This window comes from Quercus lobata, chromosome 7 (assembly GCF_001633185.2).
Source record: "Quercus lobata isolate SW786 chromosome 7, ValleyOak3.0 Primary Assembly, whole genome shotgun sequence".
NCBI classification, from domain to species: Eukaryota; Viridiplantae; Streptophyta; class Magnoliopsida; order Fagales; family Fagaceae; genus Quercus; species Quercus lobata.
The window spans coordinates 35119460-35139913 of NC_044910.1; the positions used below are offsets into that span (position 1 = coordinate 35119460).

A 20454-nucleotide genomic window follows, 5' to 3' on the forward strand; every position below is an offset into this window, starting at 1 on the left:
GCATTATTATTTTCTCTTATCTTATAAAAGTGGGAAATTCATTTGAAATTTTTTGTTGATATTTTTAAGAGAATTTTGCTAAAATTTTAATTTAATACCTTTATTTTTTAAAATTAATTATGATTTTATAAGGCCAATTGAATCTCAATTTAACTTTAAAAATCTTGAACTTCTTTGCTGTTTAAATTTGAGACATAAATTATAAGGAAAAAGTTATATCATGGATTAAAAAAAAAAAAACACTTTGGCGTGGAATTAATAGAATTATTTATTGAAACAAAAAAAATGTTGAGATTTAATTTAAATGTTTTTTTTTTTTTTTTTTTGTGTGGAAAAAAATGGAATGATGTTTCACTAAATTATAACACGTGGAGTAATGCATCCCCGAAACACTTCTAGACATTTCCCCACATGATCCCCTCTCCACATTTCAATCTCTCACGAGCAACCCATAGCCCCTACCTTCCAGCCGGACCTCCCCATAAAGTCCACAGCCACCAGTCTCCGAACGGCCCGCTTTAGGTCTCCGGGTCAGTTTGAACCGTTATCTCTCTCTCTCTCATTTGACTGTTTTGTGATAGCTTGATTTGATCCTGAGTTCCCGAATGGAGTTTTCTGTTTCAGTGTGAATTATGCTTAATCTGACTCTATTATGTTTCTTTCTGAGAATAATTTTCTGGGTTGAGTTTACTTTAGTTTTGGCTTTTGGGTTTTTATGCTATCGTTGATCCAATGACATTTCTGAGTTAAAAAAAAAATCGTTTCTTTAGTCATAACCCACACCTGATATAACCACATATCTAGCTAGGCTAGGCTCCTTATTTATGGACAAGAACTTTTTTTTTTTTTTGTCTTTCCAGCTTTATCTTCATGTAAGGTTCTGATCTATAATCTATTATATAGTTTTTGCCATGCCTAAAAAACCTGATTGTTAAGAGTAAAGACCCATCTATAAATCTAAGTATTTACTGTATATGGATATGTCTTAATTGTTTAAGACCCACCTTTAAATTTTGAGTGCGTTTGTATAAACTGTTAGAAAACTGTGTTTTGAGTTTAAAATGAGTGTTTGTAAAATAGCTACAAGGATTTGTGTTTGCAAAACAGAGTTTTGGGTATTAAAAATGCTCTTTTAATCTCCCAAATCACCTAACCAAACGGAACCTTGCTCTGTAGTGTACCATGTATATGTTTTTTAGTTTTTTGAACTTTCAATTGGAGGTTGTTGTTTGAGTTGTTTGTGGTTTATTCTAATAATAACCTGTCTGTAATACCTACATTTTTCCGGCTACTTCCTTTTGGGTACCTTTTCTTTGATTCAGGTAAAAAGAAAAAGAAAAAATTAGGCTGTTCTTTATTGGTTATAAGATGTATTTCATTGGACTAATATTATTACAGGAGCAAGCAATACAATAGCAGAGAAGGTGAGATCAATCATCGAATACTTCGAGTAAGCAATCCAACAATGGTGTTTATGAGGGGTGAGCCACTGGTGGCAAAGCTGGCAGTGTTGGCCAAGTACGTGGTTCTTCCGGGAGCCATGGCGGCTGCTGTCATTTACTCTCCTCCTGGTTACGCATCCTACTACAACCCCACCAAGTATGAGAAGTCGTCGAAATAGATCTCGGTCAGTCATTTCCTTCTTCCTCTCTTAATCTTTTTTCTTATTTTTAATAGATTTATAGGGTTAGGGTTTTTGTGAATAGTTGTATTGTATGTGCTAAACTGCTAATTTCCAAGACTTGTTATTTGAGGTTGCGTTTGTGTGTGGTAAATGGTAATGACTGTCTTGGATGACATGTGAGAATGGAATTTAATTTTTAAATAATATGCCCCTATTCACAAATTGTACATGGCTCAATTTCTTGATTTTTAGTTACACAAAGTTTGTGCTTGAGATATTCTGTTCCCACCTTATAAGCCTGCTTTCCCCACCTAAGGTGCAAAATATACAAAAAGGTTTCATTTAATTTTGAAAATGGTGAGTTTGGGCTACTGTAGGATGAGGTACTGATAGATTCCTTATCTTCACTAAATTTGGGCCACAAGTAAGATATATAGAAAAGCTCGGGGCTTGTTAATGATTATTTGAGGTGATTTGTGATCCTACAGTCTGTCTCAGCTTGAGGGTTATGCTCAACGTATGGTTCGATAAAGTTGTTGAGGGCAAAAAAAAAAAAAAAAAAGCCTGTGTTTAGGGCAGCTCAAATGGACGATGTTAGGGTAATTTGTATTTTTTGGTTTGATAATCTCTTGTGTGGTTTTATGGTTTCTAGACAGTAGTGTTAGATTATCATCTTCAAGTATAGACCACATGGATTAAATTCAACACTGTCATTGTATATAATTGGTTTCAAAGCCTTTGATGCATATGGAATGTGCTCTCTTTCTCTCAGTGTCTGTGTGAGTGGTTGATTTACTTCCTCTACATATAACATAATGCAGAGGAAAGTGTCTGGTTACTAAAAAAAAATCACTTACCTTGTAGCATCTCATGTACTATCAAACATGATGTTGTTTGGAACCTTTCTAAACATTGAGGTTTTTGTATGAATGAATTAGATGGCACTCTCCTCTGATGAATAAACATGGGGATGACAGTAGAGATTCTGTGGAAAGTAGCCAATCAGTTGAGGATTGTCAGTAACTTTTCGTTATATATATATTGCTTGGCTCTGAATCCAACTGTGAGACTACTTGTATGCAAGAAAGACTTCTAATTCTTTAAAAACAAGCCTTTTATCCTTCATATATCCATCCCTTTTAGGAGAGACTCATTGCCATCAATCTATCTCTAAAGTATGACCCTTCCTTCGCCAATTCCTAGATTCATTTATAGTAAACCATGTTCTGTACTGGAGAAAACATGGAATTAAGACGTTAGAAATAGCAGCAGAATCAGCTTGTTTCAGCATTAGGTTCTTGTTTACTACATGGTTTATGAGATTAAATTGGCAAATGATATGTCCTGGAGTTTCATTAAATCTGCTTTAATCTTATGGGAGTCTTTGGAGTTAAGTATTTTGATTAGGATTTTGGGTTATTTCAACACAGAAAACATTTTTCATTTTCCTTATCTTTTTGCCAGTTGTTTTATTTATGAAATTTGTATTTTGGGCGTACTTTGCCTTTTCATAATCTCTACAATGAAAGGGTTCTTGATTGGTTTTAGTGAACAGCCGTCCCTTTTTTTGTTGTTGTTCAAGTTTGTAAGTACACTTCACTTTTGACTAATTGCGAATCTTCTCTTCTTACAGGGGCATATTGATCGTTTAGGCATGCATGCTTGCAAATATGCAAAACCTTTGGGAAAAGGTGTTATCTAAATAATTCTCTTGACCTAATAATTGTTGAATCTCATGTGTATTTGGAGAGATGAATGCATGTTGTTTTTGTTTGAAGAACTTTGAGGAGTAGTTCTCTTCTTCTTCTTCTTCTTTTTTTTTTTTTTTTTTTTTTTTTTTTTTTTTGTGTGTGGCTTTCCCACAATTAATTGATTTCTAATCAAGACAAGATTGTTCTGTTTTAATATCATGGAATGTATGAATGCTCAAATTTAGAATAGCTTTGATTGTTTGTGTCGTTACATGAACTTAAGTTACAGGGTAGATTGTAGAGTGGCTAACTGTTTTTTTTTTTTTTGATGAGAAAAACTTCATTGATACTGAAATTGGAAAACAACAAAGGGAGCTAAGTTATACCCCAGACTAGGTACATTCTAGATGGTGGATCATCGCCGCGGGTGGTGGGGGGTACAACCCTTCCACACCTGATTTGCTCCACTACATTTGGCATAATGAGCAAGTTCATGGGCTAACTTTGAAATGTTTTAATATTGTATAGTAAATTTCGCGTCATAGTGGAGCCACCATCACAGTATAACTTTGCGCCCCAATGTGCCCTAGCACAGAACAAAATATCGAATCTGGAAGCCTAAAGATCAAATACTGCACCTGTTTTCAATTGAAGACGTGATTTTATGAGTGGTAACATGGTGTCCAATAACCCCGTGTACCCTGCCTGGTTTAATATGACATTTTATCATTGTTATAGAACATAGGAAAAGCAAGAACAAAGAGGCAGGAGTCATAAAAATGAGAATGGGACAGAGTTGTGCTTCTGTTTCTTGGTCTCAGATGTAGAAAGGTTGCGCACATACAATAGAAGGATTTTGCTAATATTACTATGAAAAAGAGTCGTACCATGCTCTGATAATGAAATTTAAGAAACAATGATTTTATTATATTTTAGCCGCCTGTTAACTTTCCGAGACAATTGGTGATGATAAAAGTCATTTACTGCCCTAAGTTTTGTTGACAATGTATGTATTTTTATCATTGCCTAAGAAATTCAAAGGAAAGTTAAGAATAATTGGATGGAGTTGCATAACCATATAAACTATTAAACTTGAACTCAATTGGTCAATGTGTACATAATCAATATGGAAAACAAGTTTTTATTACTTTGTTAGCAACTCTAGATGATTGGCGTAACTTTCACCACTTCGTCGATTATCGTAGGATAGAGTAGCAAAACATTTTTCTTTGTTCTAGAAAATTAGGTTTGATCTTTCTTTACTTATCAAAATTTAAAAGAAAGTAATTTTTCACATTCAGATAGAAGGGAAAAATAAATGCAAATTTCCACGGTATTATCTTGCTTGTGCAAACAAGATTTTTGTTATGAAATTCGTAGTTTTTTCATAAATATAGAACCACCGTAACGTTGAACTCCAAAGGAGTATCTAGTATCTACGCCTTTACTGGATATGATGATTCCACCACCTGATTACCTCTAGACGATTTTGGCGGAGCACCTCAAACATGTATTAACCGAATGAGAATTCTTCTTAGAAATACAAATACATCATACCGTTCAAAAGGAGTGTTAATGTGTTCCCAATTTGTTACAGTGGCGTACAAATGGTTGAGCAAAATCTAGCTCTCTTTTCTTAATGGCAACTTCAGACACCCACAACTCTCAGAAAAAAAAAAAAAAAGCAACTAGCAGAATCAGAAATTTATTTCAACATAAAGCCTTGAGTAAAAAGGATTTACTTGACATATCAATTTCCCCAGAGAAGAAATGATTCTGTGGAGCAATACTAGCTACTTTTTAGGTAACTTTTTAATCAAGACAAAAATAGCTACCTTTAAAATGGCAAATTTATTTTAGGTACAAAAGATTTTCCTTGAGACAATCTTACATGCCAACATCCTAAAATAACTAGCTCATTTTCGTCACTCTCAAAGAAGGAACAAGAATCTAGGGCAATCATATACATATATGGGCACAATACCAACTCCATCACTGCACATTACTGATTTTTGAATGACTGCAAAACAATGCACAGGTAATGTTATTAGATATAGAATCCAAAACAACTGAATAATATTTCAAATCAAATGAGAGCATCAAATCCAACCTCAAAATTCTTAGAGAATTCCTTCACCTGCTCGGTGACATCTCGCTGCTTCAAAGCAGCTGCATGAACAAACCATCACCCAGTGATTAAATAATGCTCAGAAGTGCAGACTAATGGAAACTACAATTATTGGAAAAACAGGAAACATACCCTTCTTTATCATTTCATCGATATTCTTTGATGTTCTCACAGCAAACCTCTGGAATGCGTGACTTAAAAACCAAAAAAAAATTATATTAAAAACATAAGGAATCACCAGTTAAGCTAGAATGCAAGCACCCAATTAAACAATCATTGAAAAATAAAAGCAAAAAGCCTCAGCCCTTAGTTTTTTAATAGTTGCAGTCATCTAAGCAATCAGTACAAGCCTACGATAGGGTCATCATAGGCAGCAGATATGGAGGAGAAATATATATCTCAATATTTAATCTTCCAGCAACATTGTGAATTTGGGGAAATGGAGAATCAAAGAATTAAAATAAAAAAAAGGAAGGAAGAAACAAATGTTCAACACAACAGTACTCAAACTTCCCATGTAGCAGTGCTTCACATGTAATAATGCAAATTAGTGAGGAACAGACTAGTCCCAAATAGCCTATGAGAAAGCTTTAAAAATAAAATTCCAACATTCAGGGTTCCAACAGTCATTAGTTAACAGATATGCAAATGCATTATGCTTCATCCAATCAAACAAAGAATATCAATAATAACAACCACCGTATGAAAAATAAAATAAAAAGCCTCAGCCCTTAGTTGTTTAATTGTTGCAGTCATCTATGCAATCAGTACAAGCCTACGATAGGGTCATCCTTGGCAGCAGATACAGAGGAGAAAAATTAGATGATTGGGGGTGGGGACAACTAAATAACATATATCAAGTGAAGTGGGATTCTTGTTCTTGTATATCATTGACACCTGTGTATCAGTGACATCCTTAAAGAGCCATTACTTTAATAGACATTTTCTAACATCACAAGATTTCTACTTAGAGACATAATTCACATGTCCAGTGAAACATGACCCAACTCCACCTTAAAAAGTTGAAGGTCGAACTCATGACCACGTGCTCTGATACCATAACTTGTCCTAGAAGCTTAAGGAGAGAACTTAAACCATTATTAGATTAAGGTATTAGGAAATTGTGAATTTAATCATTTAACCCACGTGTCAGTGTCATTTACACCCTAACATTGTCATTTGCTTAGCAATCTTCTAAAGTCAAAATATCAGAATCTACCCAGAAGCATATAAATTAAAAATTCATGGAAACAGGAATATCAACGTTCAATCTTCCACTAATATGAAAAAGATTGGTTGAAATGAAGAATCAAATATAAATTTCAAAATCATGATTATCAAAGCAAAAATTTTCAAACTTCCTAAGCTTGCAGTGCCCATTAATTTTGCACACCGCGGATCAAACAAGATCGGATAATTTGAGCTTCTTTTGCTTCAAATGAACGAGCCAACCGGTAACAGTTTAGTCCCGGTGGCCAGAGAAAGAAGCTTCTATCACACACACACACACACAACAAGCTCTATGAATTTAATCATTCACCCATTATTAGCTTAAGCTATTAGAAAATAGTGAATTTTATCACTTAGCCATTATTCTAAACCATGTCTCCAAGTGTCATTTACATCTTAATACTGCCATTAATATCATAATCCACTCAGAATCATATAAATCAAAATTTCACCAAAACACGAATCTCAATATTAATTGGTTGAAATGAAGAATCAAATAATAATGATAAACCAAATAACATCATAATCACAATCATCAAGAAAAAAATTTCTCAAATTTTGTGCGCCCCAGATCAATCCAAATCAGATACTTTGAATTTCTTTAGCTACAAGGGAACAAGCCAATCGGTAACAGTTTACTCCCGGTGGCCAGTGAAAGAAGCTTAGATTCACATACAAATGTATATAATAAACGACAAGCTCAATGAAATAAACGACAATGTACCTGTTGGCAAGTTTGTCAACAACGAGCTCATTGAGAACGTAAGACATAGCTCTACCAAATATATTTCCACCAGCCATGATCGAATCGTATTTTTCAGTAAGCTAAATAAAAAACACACACAGTCAATACCAAACAAGTAATAGAGATCGAAAGATTGCAAGTACCAAACCCTAGAAATGGAAGTCTAGAATCGAAATAGATCGAAGAAATTGAAGAGCTAAAACCGTGGATTATAAACCCTAGGAAATTTAAAGATTTGTTTGGAAACTGAGAGATGAAAGTGTAAGAAAGTTTGATCGATTTTTCACCTGAGAAGTATTGGCAAAGCGAAGAAAAGAGAAAAATCTTTTCTATCTTCTCGATCAAGCCAGGCACTAGTTTTGCGGCGTAAGGCATTATTTGTGAGGGTCGTTTATATAGGCGACATTTCTTTGAGGTTGGATGGGCTAGGGTGGCCTAAGGCCCATGGGCCCAATATCTTGGCCCATATTCTGATAAAACTTGCCTTAAAAAAAAAAAAAATTGTTTTTGACAATTTTTATTATATGATTGTTCATAAGAGATAAAACCATTTACGAGTAATAAATAAATTATATTATTATTTATTAAGTTGGTCATGTGACTAAAATATGAGTGGATGATGTTTCTTTGAATTGTCATATCGTGAGTTGGACAAACTTTCTTTTAAGCTGGTTTAAAGAAATATTCTATCAATTTTTATTTTAAATTTTTTTAATGAATTAAGTACATTTTAAAATGTATAGGGGCGATTTCATATAAAAAAAAAAAATTCAAACTAAAACAGATTTAAAATTATTAGTACAAATTAAACCTTTCTCAAAAAGAGTTTCAAATTAAATCTTAGATTTTTAAAATCATATTGATCATGACTTTAATCCTAGTCAAACTTAAAAATCAGATCCAAAAAGTATGGGATTTAAATGGATGCAATTTTAAAGTCTGAGGCTTGATTTTAAAATTAATGAAATTATAAGGTTTAATTTGTAAATCTTAAATTGCAGGCTTTGATTTGAAAATTTTGAGATTATAAGAACAATTGGCCAAGCATATAATTTAAGATATAATTTATTTTTTTTAATTATAAAATAACTTCTCCATAACCATGTCATGTTATTGAAATAACTAGAAATTTATTACAAGCATCTTCATGTGATTTTTTATTTGTTGTTTTTTTTTTTTCCTGAAATATTTTCTCAAGCATGTGATTTCAGAAAAAAAATTCTAATTAAGAAAAAAAATCCTAATTGATAAGACAGTTTGGGTGCCACTTTCAAAATTTTGGCATGTATCGTTGACTGAAAGTATTATTTTTGTTATTGGATAAAGCATACTATACCTGCATAGATTTTGTGAGCTACTTGGATAAAATGTTTTCAATTTTCATGTCAACTTCGTTTAAGATATTACAGAATAGCTATGATGTCACTGGATTTAACTCCACTAATATTTTTTTTTATTGATTGTTTTATATCCAACGGTGTTCACATTCTCTCACATCAGGTTTTCAATATTTTTTCATATATTGTGTATAAAAATGTGGATATTTGGTGTGAAAGTATGGACATTGTGCAAAATATTTCACATAAAAAAGTATGAAACAATAAGTTCCATTTGAGTGTATCCGGACTCTCATAGAATAATCCCTTTTCTATCACCTATAAATGTTAGTCTATAATTGAGGTGTACTAATTAATAATTATATGATTGGAAGCTAGACTTTCTTAAAATTTCAAGATTTATCATCATATATTCAAATTTAACTGTACTATGCACGTTGCTTTGTGTCCATTTGGTATCTTGTATTGAAACCATACCTTTTTTTAAGTATAGTTTTTCTAAATCTCTTGTTTTCTAAGGGTCCGTTTGGATACAGCTGAAAACTGAAAACTGAAACTGAAAACTGAAAAACACTGTAGCAAAATAATTTTTAAATATGTAAATAGTATCGTGGGACTCATTTTTAATGAAAAAGTTGCTGAAAAATGTATTTTGTGGGACCTATAAACAGTGCATAAAAACACTGTTTATAACAAAAAAGTCAAAAAGTTCGGCTTGACCAAAAAAAAAAAAAAAAAAAATTTCTGAAACGTAAACGTGCGTCTGGGAAGCAAAACGCGCTTCCCAAACGCACTCTAAATATACAGTTTTTCGAAAAATCAATTTTCAAAAAGCTGAGAAATAAGTTGTATCAAACGGATGCTTAAACTTAGTTTGTAGCGGCAAGAGCACATTGAAATAATTTAGATTCTATAATTGGCATGGAGCCCCTTTCAACTATTTCTATCACCACCATGAAAATCCTTATATACCATGTTGCTAATCATTTTCTTTTTTGAGAAGTTTCCAGGTTCCTAAACATTACCGCACAATTTATAGGTAAGACAGTCACGCCTTATGGCCACAGGAGCTGTATGTTTTGGTGAATGAATGAATGGAAATTTTTTATAATACCAAAATAAAATGGTTCACACTGAAAATGCTTTGCTATACAATTCAAATGTAAGGATGAAACCAAACAATCAGGACATCAAGAAAAAGGCAATGCTAGAATTGATGCCTTGTTTTGCGACATAAACCACACAGATCTTTGTCCATTTTTTTAATCCAAGCTGCTACAAATGTGCCAAAAATATTTGATTCCATGTGTCTGGGACTCCAGGCAAACACCAATGAATGCAATCTGCATAGTGCATTGGGTCAGCTCTCTCTTCTTTATTTAACAATCTACCTCCACTCTCTGTGTAAATTGATGAGTGAGCATCGATTCTGTACTCAGAAATTTGTGTTACGTTGAGGAATGTAATTGGGACTTTCATTTTTCCCACCACACTGTTTACCACACTCATTATCCGCTTGTCGGAACCAGTTCCCCAGTGTTTCTTTTTCATGACTGGCTTTGTCTCGTTGAAACATTTGAGTCCACCCTTGCGGTTCCAGTCTTCGCTTCTGAAGAGACGAGATTTGAATTGTGAGTACAATCACATTATAAGAAGAAAGTATGATATATGCTTGTGTTAATTTGATCATTATATAGAAATTGGTTTTGACTCTCAATCGTGTAAATTCCATGTGAGAATTGAAATTGAATGGACATTCTTAAAGTTGAAATTTGTTCAGAAAAATGCAGTGGTAGATGTAGATGAGAGATGCAAGTGAATCAAGTGATCCAAAGGGCTTGAATTGGTATAAGATGTCCAATTTGACATCGAACAAGAAGTTCTGGTTTCTTTAGTTCCTAAGATTTGAAAAGTGGATTCTAATTAGTTTAAATAGTAAAAAAATCTTATTGTCGTTGAATAAGTGATATAGATTTAAATTTTACCTACATTAAAAGAGTAATTGGTGTCTTATTCTTATATTAAGAAGTAATTATAGAACAGACATCATAAGTTTCAAATTCTAGAGAGAGAGAGAGAGAGAGAGAGAGAGAGAGAGGCAGACCTTGTGTGAGTTGGGGACATGGTAGTGAAGAAGACACGAGTCTTGTTGGGATTAACAGTGGAGTCAACCCAATTGGCCCAGGTCTTCAAACCAATTCTGTAAGCAACTGGTGCTTCCAACTCTTCATACCCTTCCTCCCCATTTGAAAATGATCCCCATCTGCATTCAATTGGTCATTTTTAACACGAAAGTCACTCATTATTTTGAATAATTCAAGGAAAAGAATGATGCATAATAACTCAAAATTTGTTCAATCAATAAAATAAGTTCCAACACTCACAGTGATTTAATTCTAAGACCACTCATCCACCAAACATAAGTATTGAACACAAGGATATCCACTCCTAACCAGTGTTTTGCATGTTTGGAAACAGAATCCACTTTTAGTATTCTCTGCTTTGGATCTCCTATAATACGTTCATCGGAATTGGACTCCACAAGAAATGGGGCCCAATAGAATTCAATAGTAGCATTATATTCCTGAAAAATATTGGTGGAAAGAAGGTTAGCTTTTATTTTGCTTTAGCACATCATAATTTGCTCGAATTAGAAACACCTATATATAAAGGTTGTTCATAGATGGCTTTTTTAGCTTTTGCTTTTTCCTGCTACAAAAATCAATTGTCTATACCTTGGCTTTGAAGACTGAATGAGAACGGCCCCGTTTCATGGACTTCTTGTCCTCAGGTATGATGGATTCGACCATACAGACTAAGGATTGCCATTGGCCTCGTTGTAGTGAATCTCCTACAAACAGTAGCCTCTTGTCTCGCAGTTTCTTAAGAGCAAGTTCTTGATTGAATCTACGTTTTAAGACATCAATGATAGCAGTAAAAAGAGAATTTTGGTCAAGAGTCTTGTGGTTCAATGACATTGTCCAGTTCTTATCATTAAAAACTCGGTAAGAAAAAGATAGAAGACATAGAATTCCATGCATTAGTATGTGTATGTGAGATTCCATGCATTAGTATGTGTATGTGAGAATGCACATAAATCAGAATATGGTGCACATAAATCAGAATATGGTGCACTTAATTAGAAAAAAATTCATTTCCTGCTCGAAGTATTCAAAAAAAAAAAAAAGGGAAAAGGGAAAAGTGAAAACATATTTTTGTTGTCTTCTAAAACTTAAATGTACATGAATTATGGGTTCTAAACTTAATGAGAAAACAATTCTTTTCATTTTTCAAAATTTCAGAGAAAACAAATCAATGTAAAGATCTTTTTGGTGTTTTAATTTATAAAAAAGTTGAAAACTATAATGCATGAGTAAAGTTGTTAGAAACCGATAAAAACAATAAAACACCAAAGCAAATCTCATTTACAAAACCATGCATTTTCTATTTTTTGTTTTTCAAAACAAAAACTGTTTTAAAAAAATAATAGCCAATCAGAAACATGCATTGTATAACAGAATATTAAACTGTTGTACTTATCAACCTAGGCAAAGTACAATCTTCTGGCTGCCATTCCCAGTGCCGATAATCAGAATCCAGCCTTCCATTCTTGACACAAGAAACTTGCCTATCCAGATATGGGCAACTTATATCTGAGTACAAGGGTTTAATTGAACGGTTAAACACCCACTTTCCATTAGCAACATTGCACTCTTCAGGGTCGAACTCAAATCTATCATCTACAAGGGACTCATCCACATTATTCTCTGCAGTTTTATCATCTGTAGGAATATAACATGACAACATTAGAGTAATCAATGATATAATCTTTAACAGGAAAGTATCGACAGCAATCAAGTCTAAAAGACTATTACGGATCGATGTGTCACATGTATTCTTTTCTGTCATTCTATTGAATTCAACAGGAAAGTATCAGTAAATAGAAAACCAGTTGTGGACTTAACTGGATTTTTTGACATTGTTTTTTCTGGAACAGGATTTGATCTTGAAAATGGATGTGGGAGAAAGAAAAGTAATTGTTTCTGTGTAGAGGAGAACTAAGATGGCAAAAGCACAGACAATGGCAATAATAATGGGAAGAAGTGGCCTTCCTCTAGGGGGTTTCATTGTGCCTGAACTAGAAGGTGCTATGCTCATTGGAGGAGGGTGATTGGTGAAGAAAGATTAATGTTGAAATAAAGATTTTCAACTTGTGCAACAGAATGATGAAGACTTTGAGAGAGGTTTATGAGTAACATATTTTATAGGGTTTTGAGTAAGAGTAAAGCTAAAGCCATGTATATATGGTTGGGTATTTAACCTATTTCAAAGTATAATGGAGGTTAGAGCGGATAAGTTGAAAGGCTAACATCTTGAGCTCTTTTTTTCTTCGCCCATAGTGGAATCTTAAAAGATGTTCCAACAACTGTGCCATGGCCATGGTATTGACCCTTTAGAATCAATATTAGGTGGGAGGAAGCTATCTCTCTCTCTTATGACTTCTATATAGATCTATTCACATATTATTTTTAGCAATAGTAAAAAAATTTCTACCTTATTTTTTTTTTCCATAATAGTAGATATTGACTCTTGTCCTTAAAAGATTCAGGGTCACTGTCAAATAAAGCCCGGGGGCTTATCAGTTGTCACTGACTAATGAGGAGCCTGCCGGTAAGGTACATGGAATATGAGAAACACCCAAAATTTTTCATAATTTTTTTGCATGATTGATTTGGTAATGGACAAAGTTTGGCTACAAATTACAATTCCTATTAAAAAAAATTAACAATTTTACATATTTTGAAAATTTAACTATTAAATTGCGTATTCTTTATGTTCTTAACATACATATAAAATTTTATATCAATCGAATGTTATTTACTATTCGATTTATAATTTTATTTTTTATGCTTTAGACTACAAAAATTTGAAATTTAAACATTTGATTGATAACATAGTTATTGATCTTGATTTTTTAGAATTTTACAACCATCGATGATATAAGAAAAAAATGTAATCCAGTAATGAATCTGTCTGTCAAAATTCACATTAAATAAAAAAATATAGAGTGGACTTGTAGTTTTAAGATACAACTAAATTTATTACCAAACTTTGACCTTTGGTAATTTGTGATAGAAGCTACCATTGTTGATATGTAGGTCTGCTATTGACAACATTTTTATCAAAACCAATTATAACAAGTTATCTTTACAAGGTAAAAAACTAGTAAGAAAATTTGTCATCGAATATGTATAATGGGGACTCAGAATGATCATAAATGTCTTCCATTAATGAAGCTCAATATAATTAAGTTGATAATGGAACCATCACCATCCTTTCATTGACTTCAATATATCCGAATTAAAAACCCGGGTCACAACCTCATTGGTAGATATGTAAAATGACTTGAAGTTATCTTAAATTATCTTCATTATGAAGTGTCCTACGAATTATGAAAGGGATCAGCATGTGCTGTCCTCCTCTGTTGGTTTTAATCAATTAATCCCACTAGAGTCCTATGTAACTGGTAATCATTAAATCCAACTATAGAGGCTGTTAAGGTTCAGTTATTATTGAAAGATCATGTTGTGGGGAATAATGATATATACAGAATTGTCAGTGCAGCAATGTACACAGCCAAGAACATATACTTTTGTATTTACATTGTAAAATAATTACTTCCAAATCAAAGCTATTCGTAATCTCCCGGTGGTGCTTTCAAGATTAAAATATGCTTGACATGGACATTACAACCCACACAACGCAATCACTGCAACAAATACAACTAAAAATTGGTCCCAACCTGGAGATCCTTCATGTTCACCCCAATAAAAAACATGAACCAGATTGGACAATTCCAAATTTCTAATCCTCCATTGTTGTCCGATGAATAGAATGGATAGTCCTAGACTCCTAGGTAATCACAAATCAAAATCTAGGTAAAACTAGGTAATGGAAGATGATGTCGATGCCTTGGAAAATGGATTTGGCCTAATCGAATTGTACAGTTCAATTATACACGTGTGGAAAACAGTTGTTAAGGCTAAAGGGATCTTTTCATTGTGCACTGTCCAAGCAAAGTCTATTTTAGGTGGCTGCAATGCTTAAACCCTAGTACATAAATAGCAAAATTTGCACACGTGTGGAAACAGTTCATAAGTCCTACATCAACATTTATATTAGGTGAGGCGGGAGGTTGGCCAATATACCATACAGTTTGTTCCCTTCCTCTTGCCCTTTTCTCCTTAATGTGTCTTTGATTTCTTACAAGTTCATTGAAGTAAGAAGTTTCTTGATATTTGTTGTTATCTGGGTATGTTCAAAAGGAAAAAATAAATACGTAGTACAAATTAATTGTGTTGTCATTTTTATTCATCATGGGTTATTTTCAAATTGATGTGTTTTTGGACCCAAGGTCGTGTCAGGGGATGGAGTCTACTATTCACATCAGCATTACGTTTCCTTCTCACATAAGGGTGGGTAGTCTAGCCTTATGTAAGAAGATGTTAGTGATACATTGGGTACCCATGAAGAATATAAGAGTAAATTAAATATAAGTAATAATTCATATGAATGGATGAAAGAGAAAAATTAGGTGAAAAGGTGAAAAAGGGAATTATGATGGTACTGTTGAATGGGAGAAGATTCAATTTGAACCTACTAAATTGTTGTAGATAGATTGTTAGGTATTAAATTAATTTGGCCTTGTTTATTTACACATTTGTGTAGTTTCAGGCTTGATCAATAATTTACATGATATTCCACCTATTTATAGTAGTAGGACGCAAACTCCGTCTCCTTTAGCAGTGATTGGGCTTTTGACTATATTTTGAGCCAGCATACATGAAGTTTATTTAGTGAGGCCTATTGTGTCGGATTGTGAAATATTAGCCCCAAATAGGTTAATTCCAAAAATAACCAAGAAAAGGGGGAGTGAATTTTTGAAAAGAAATCTTGCACAAACCATTCATAGGATGTGCATAGTTTATGAAAATGAGAAAAATTCATCAGAAAGAAAAATTTTAGGTCATGTAACAAAGGAATTGATTTAAGATATCGATTTTGATCAAAGTCAACATAATTCTTATCGGAGTCTAATTCTTACTTCTATCCTATAAATTCTTAATCTATACTATACTATGTGTCTGTTTAGAAACAACTTATTTAACTTTTTGCTAAATTTTTTTAATTAAAAGTGTGTTAAAGCATACTTATACATTGAAAAAATTAAGTGAGAAAATGTAAAAAAGTGAAGTTTTAAAAAACTATACATAAAAGCTAAAAGTTTAAAGTTAATGCCAAACTCACCTTAGATATAACATTGGAACAAAAATATAATATGTAATCCTAACAGATTTTGAGAGTTATTTTTAGAATATTAAAAAAGAGTACAAACTTTTTCTTCAAAAGCATCAATTTTAAAACAAGTTTAATAACATAATTTTTATAGAATTAAAAAAAAAAAAATTGCTTTTGTTTTATTTTATTTTGATATAAGAATTGGGCCTAGTTTCTAAATCAAACCCAACCCAATTTTCAAGTCCAAACAACCTGAGCCTGAGCAAGTTCTCTCTGTGCTTCAAGAAAAACAAACAATAACAACCTAAAAAGAAAAACCAGAGGCTAAAACAACTAAAAAAATCAAACAACCTCAATGGCTACGAACACAATCAACCTCTCTCCAATTCATAGTACCTCGTCTCTTCGCTTACTCTCTTCTCGCTCTTCCCAAAATGCCCCTTCCCTTTCATTCTATTCACACCCTAAACCATCCCACACTTTCCCTTCTATTTCTCTCAACAAATCCAAAAACCCAACTAAACCTCGCGCTTTCACAACAACAATCACTTCAGCTCACAAGAACTTAACGGAAACGGAACTAATCGCCGTGCCGCCGTTACCTAACGAAGTAAACGAAAAATTTCCGTCTGATGCTGGCGTTTACGCCGTTTATGATAACAACGAGGAGCTTCAGTTCATTGGTATATCACGGGATATAGCGGCCAGCGTTACCGTTCACCTAAAATCAGTGCCGGAGCTCTGCTCCTCCGTTAAGGTATAACGGTTTTTCTAATCGTTTTTTTTTTTTTTTGGTTAATAATTTTTGCATTAATTTCTTATCTGGAGGGTTCTTAGTCATAAAATTACACTATTACCCTAGAGTTATTTTTTATTATGTTGGGTTAAGCGTGAAATGAAGTCTTGGTTGCTGTATTTGTGGTTATTTCGGCTCTCGCGGTAAGTATTATGAATGGGTAACTTGACGCCAAAATTAAAAAATCTAAATTGGACACGAGGCTCAAAATTAGACCCCATTTAGAAACTAGTTTGGATTCTAATTGAGCGACTTTAATATAATATATATGATGTCAGCTACGCAACTTTGCTTGGGAAAAATTTCTTGGGACACAAGCATTTTTCCATTTGGGCTATTGCTTAGGGTTTAATATTTGGGAAGTTTTAGACTCGAATGCATTGAGAAGCCATTGTACATTGTTCAGTTCACTTCTAGATAATTCATTAGGGAAAGTATAAAAGAATGAGCCATAGCTTAAATGACACATTAAGAATGGCGGGAGGGTGAAATTGTGGATTCAAAACCCAATAGGTTTGTGGACCTGTTACAAATATCAAGGCCCAAGTCTTTGTCCATATTCAGTATATTTAATCCCACTTGGAATGTAAGAAAGTAACCAAGAGTATGACTTCGGATTGAATAGAATGGTAGAAAGGATCCATGGCAGACCCCAAAAAATTTGGCACCAAGGTTTGGTTATTGTTGTTATTGGAATGCAAGAAAAGTAATCCTAATCTTATTTTGAGTTTAAGTATTGTAACCCTAGTTTGTCTAGGATTTGGCCTAATATAAATACCCTTCAGTGCTTATCAAAAATTAAAATACCCTTATGTGGGTTCATTGTAACATAGAGCTTAATAATGAAGATGTAGCCATCAATGGGTTTCTGTTGTGGATGTTGGTCCTTAAGGATAAACCACGTAAATTTTATGTGTTCTCTTTCAACCTCTTCCTTTCTCTCTGCCTTGTTTATTTTCTTCTTTATATTTTCTCATATACTTCATTATACTACCAAAGCTATGTCATGCCTTGTCTAACATGGTATTAGAGTTATATCTTATCTTTTTTAATAGTACTAATAAAAAAAGGGTAAAGGGCATATAATCTCTGTTTGGTTTAGCCCAGTTTTGGCTTACCTTTTTAATTGTTTCACTTTAGCCCATGTGAAATGGATTAATATGAAAACGTTTAATTTTCCGTCTTAATCTGAGGGAATTTGTCATAAGAGATGCATGTGTGCCTTGTTTTTACCTGGAAAACACCATAGAAACCTGATGCCCTTAAATTCACCAAAAAGTTTCAAATTAAATCTTATCAAGAATGTAATATTTGTTCTTCAAAATGGATGAAAATTGGTAAATTCTAATAGCAAATTCAACCAATATAAGTACATAACAAATTATTTAAGGTCCAAAAAAGGGAATATTAAAAGTAATTGGCACCAATTGATCATACCTAAGTGTTACAAGGTTAAATGCAAAGCAAAAATTCTCATACTAAGACAATAATCTTCTCTTTGAAATATCTTTAAGATATTTGCAACAAAGAATATCTAAAATTCAACCAAACGAAACTAAGACTCACAAAAACACAGATGTATACAAAAAAAGTTGGCCTAGCTTTTTCTTTCTACTTTTTAGCTGTGAGGTGTGAAGAATTGTGGGAGTCATTCCCTCTATGGCATCAGGTTTCTAGGGTGTTTTTCAGGTGGAATCAAGGCATAGGTGCCTCTCACATGCCAAATTCCATCAAATTAGATGGAAAATTAAACATTTTCATTTTAGTCCATTCCACAGGGGGTAATGTGAAACAATTGAAAAGTCAAGGGGTAAATGAAACTGGGCTAATCACAGGGAGGTAATGCGTCATTTACTCTAAAAAGTATAATACAAGAACATATTTCTTTCGGCACTAACATAATAGGGTCAAGTGTGGTTGAACTTATAATAGCCAGGCTTGAGAAAGAATATTTCAGCTACAATGATGCGTAGGCTCCACTAAAGCATGATTTGGTTCTAGTAAGCATGCTGAACATTCAAATACCTGCCTTCAATCATGTTCCCCCATTACACCCTGCCGAATTCTTGTGTACTGGGATCTGATCCCAAGAACACTTGTGAGTGTGAAGACTGAAGGTACTCAAACAACCGTGGGCATGCTCAGCTATCATGAAGAATTCAGATGTCTACAAAATCATTGAATTTTTTTTTTTTTAAGTAGTAAAACAAAATCATTGAATCTAATTAACCCTAATAGGTTACAAGATATTAAATCAATTTAGAAGCACAGGGAAGGATCTTATGAGGTTTTTCTGCTAATGAGACTGATTGATATATCTTAAAGCAAAGGTCATTAAATCAACCTATTAAGGGTCTGTTTGGGATATGCTTATTTTGCTGAAACTGAAAACTTTTTGTTGAAAGTACTATAGATAAAGGTAAATGTTAGTTAAAATGATACAGTAGGACCCATGAATAGTACCAAAAAATGCAGTGGAATCCATGAATAGTTGCAAAAATAAGTTGAATAGTAAAATAAGTTGGCAAAAAATAAGCTAGCCAAACAAACCCAGGGTCTATTTGGGATCCACTTATTTTGTTGAAACTGAATATTTTTTTTTTTTTTCCTGAAAGTACTGTAGATGAAGGTAAAAGTTAGCTGAAATAGTACAATTGGACCCATGAATAGTACTAAAAAGTGCAGTGGGGCCAATGAATAGTAGTAAACTATGAATAGTAGTAAACGCACACTAAGTAGATATGCCTACCAGTCTTTTTAATTTGTTGACGATATGATCTGTTTATATTTGTGCACAATAATTAAGAGAGTAATATACTAATATTTGCCTATTAGTGACTATTGTAAAAGTTTCAATTGTAGGTTGGGGTAGTAGATGAACCTGATAGAGCAGCTCTTACCCAAGCTTGGAAATCATGGATGGAGGAACACATAAAAGCCTCTGGAAAGATCCCACCAGGTAATGAAACAGGAAACATTACCTGGGTCCGGCAGCCACCAAAGAAGAAGCCTGATCTTCGGCTGACACCTGGACGTCATGTCCAACTGACAGTCCCACTGGAGGAACTCATTGACAAGTTGGTCAAGGAGAACAAGGTGGTGGCATTTATCAAAGGTTCAAGAAGTGCACCAATGTGTGGATTCTCACAAAGGGTAGTTGGCATCCTTGAAGGCGAGGGGGTGGATTATGAAAGCATTGATGTGCTCGATGAAGAGTATAATTATGGATTGAGGGAGACACTGAAGAAGTATAGTAACTGGCCTACATTCCCACAGATCTTTGTCAATGGTGAATTGGTTGGGGGTTGCGACATTCTGACGTCCATGTATGAAAAGGGTGAACTTGCTCCTTTGGTCAAGAAGTAATCGTTCGAGTTTCTCAGCAATTTGTCTTTTTGTCGAATGGGATGGTGTAGGAGAACAGAACAGGGATAAGAAAATGGAGCATGAATATGGTAATTGAGGTCCATCTATGGTTCAATTGTACTGAACAGTTTGTAAGCTTATCAATTTGACCAAATATAATTGGAATTTGGTCAGGTAAAGTTGAATAAGTATGAAATAGAAAATGTTTTGTGCATGATCATTTGCTCTCTCTCTCTCT

At 33.6% G+C, this 20454-nt stretch overlaps 2 protein-coding genes and 2 long non-coding RNA genes across 4 annotated transcripts; 2 read left to right on the plus strand and 2 right to left on the minus strand.

Annotated features, from left to right (window-relative positions):
• Positions 1 to 373: 373 nt before the first annotated feature.
• Positions 374 to 3858, plus strand: LOC115951357. The gene is made up of 4 exons (XR_004083270.1): positions 374 to 530; positions 1399 to 1627; positions 3258 to 3711; positions 3844 to 3858. It is a non-coding gene; the product is annotated as an uncharacterized LOC115951357 (long non-coding RNA).
• A 1131-nt stretch (positions 3859 to 4989) lies between these two features.
• LOC115951358 lies at positions 4990 to 7794 on the minus strand. Its single transcript, XR_004083271.1, has 5 exons — positions 7706 to 7794; positions 7398 to 7498; positions 5576 to 5637; positions 5426 to 5484; positions 4990 to 5335 (listed from the first exon to the last, which is right to left on the minus strand). It is a non-coding gene; the product is annotated as an uncharacterized LOC115951358 (long non-coding RNA).
• Positions 7795 to 9842: 2048 nt separating this feature from the next.
• Positions 9843 to 13004, minus strand: LOC115951359 (protein trichome birefringence-like 3). The gene is made up of 6 exons (XM_031068572.1): positions 12721 to 13004; positions 12300 to 12537; positions 11491 to 11662; positions 11140 to 11339; positions 10860 to 11018; positions 9843 to 10364 (listed from the first exon to the last, which is right to left on the minus strand). Exons 1-6 carry the CDS (start codon positions 12911 to 12913, stop codon positions 10031 to 10033), a joined length of 1296 nt encoding a protein of 431 aa, XP_030924432.1. The 5' UTR covers positions 12914 to 13004; the 3' UTR covers positions 9843 to 10030.
• A 3271-nt stretch (positions 13005 to 16275) lies between these two features.
• Positions 16276 to 20436, plus strand: LOC115951360 (bifunctional monothiol glutaredoxin-S16, chloroplastic). Its single transcript, XM_031068574.1, has 2 exons — positions 16276 to 16811; positions 19713 to 20436. The coding sequence occupies exons 1-2, from the start codon at positions 16410 to 16412 to the stop codon at positions 20214 to 20216; spliced, it is 906 nt and encodes a 301-aa protein (XP_030924434.1). The 5' UTR covers positions 16276 to 16409; the 3' UTR covers positions 20217 to 20436.
• The last annotated feature ends 18 nt before the right edge of the window (positions 20437 to 20454 follow it).

Excerpts from the sequence above, each read along its gene's own strand:
- LOC115951359 (XM_031068572.1), bottom strand. The coding sequence starts at position 12,913 with ATGAGCATAGCACCTTCTAGTTCAGGCACAATGAAACCCCCTAGAGGA. Across the intron at positions 11,663-12,299 it reads GAAGATTGTACTTTGCCTAG|ATTCAATCAAGAACTTGCTC; the intron begins GTTGATAAGTAC and ends CTTAAAACGTAG. Across the intron at positions 10,365-10,859 it reads ATGTCCCCAACTCACACAAG|AAGCGAAGACTGGAACCGCA; the intron begins GTCTGCCTCTCT and ends TCGTCTCTTCAG.
- LOC115951360 (XM_031068574.1), top strand. The coding sequence starts at position 16,410 with ATGGCTACGAACACAATCAACCTCTCTCCAATTCATAGTACCTCGTCT. Across the intron at positions 16,812-19,712 it reads AGCTCTGCTCCTCCGTTAAG|GTTGGGGTAGTAGATGAACC; the intron begins GTATAACGGTTT and ends TTTCAATTGTAG.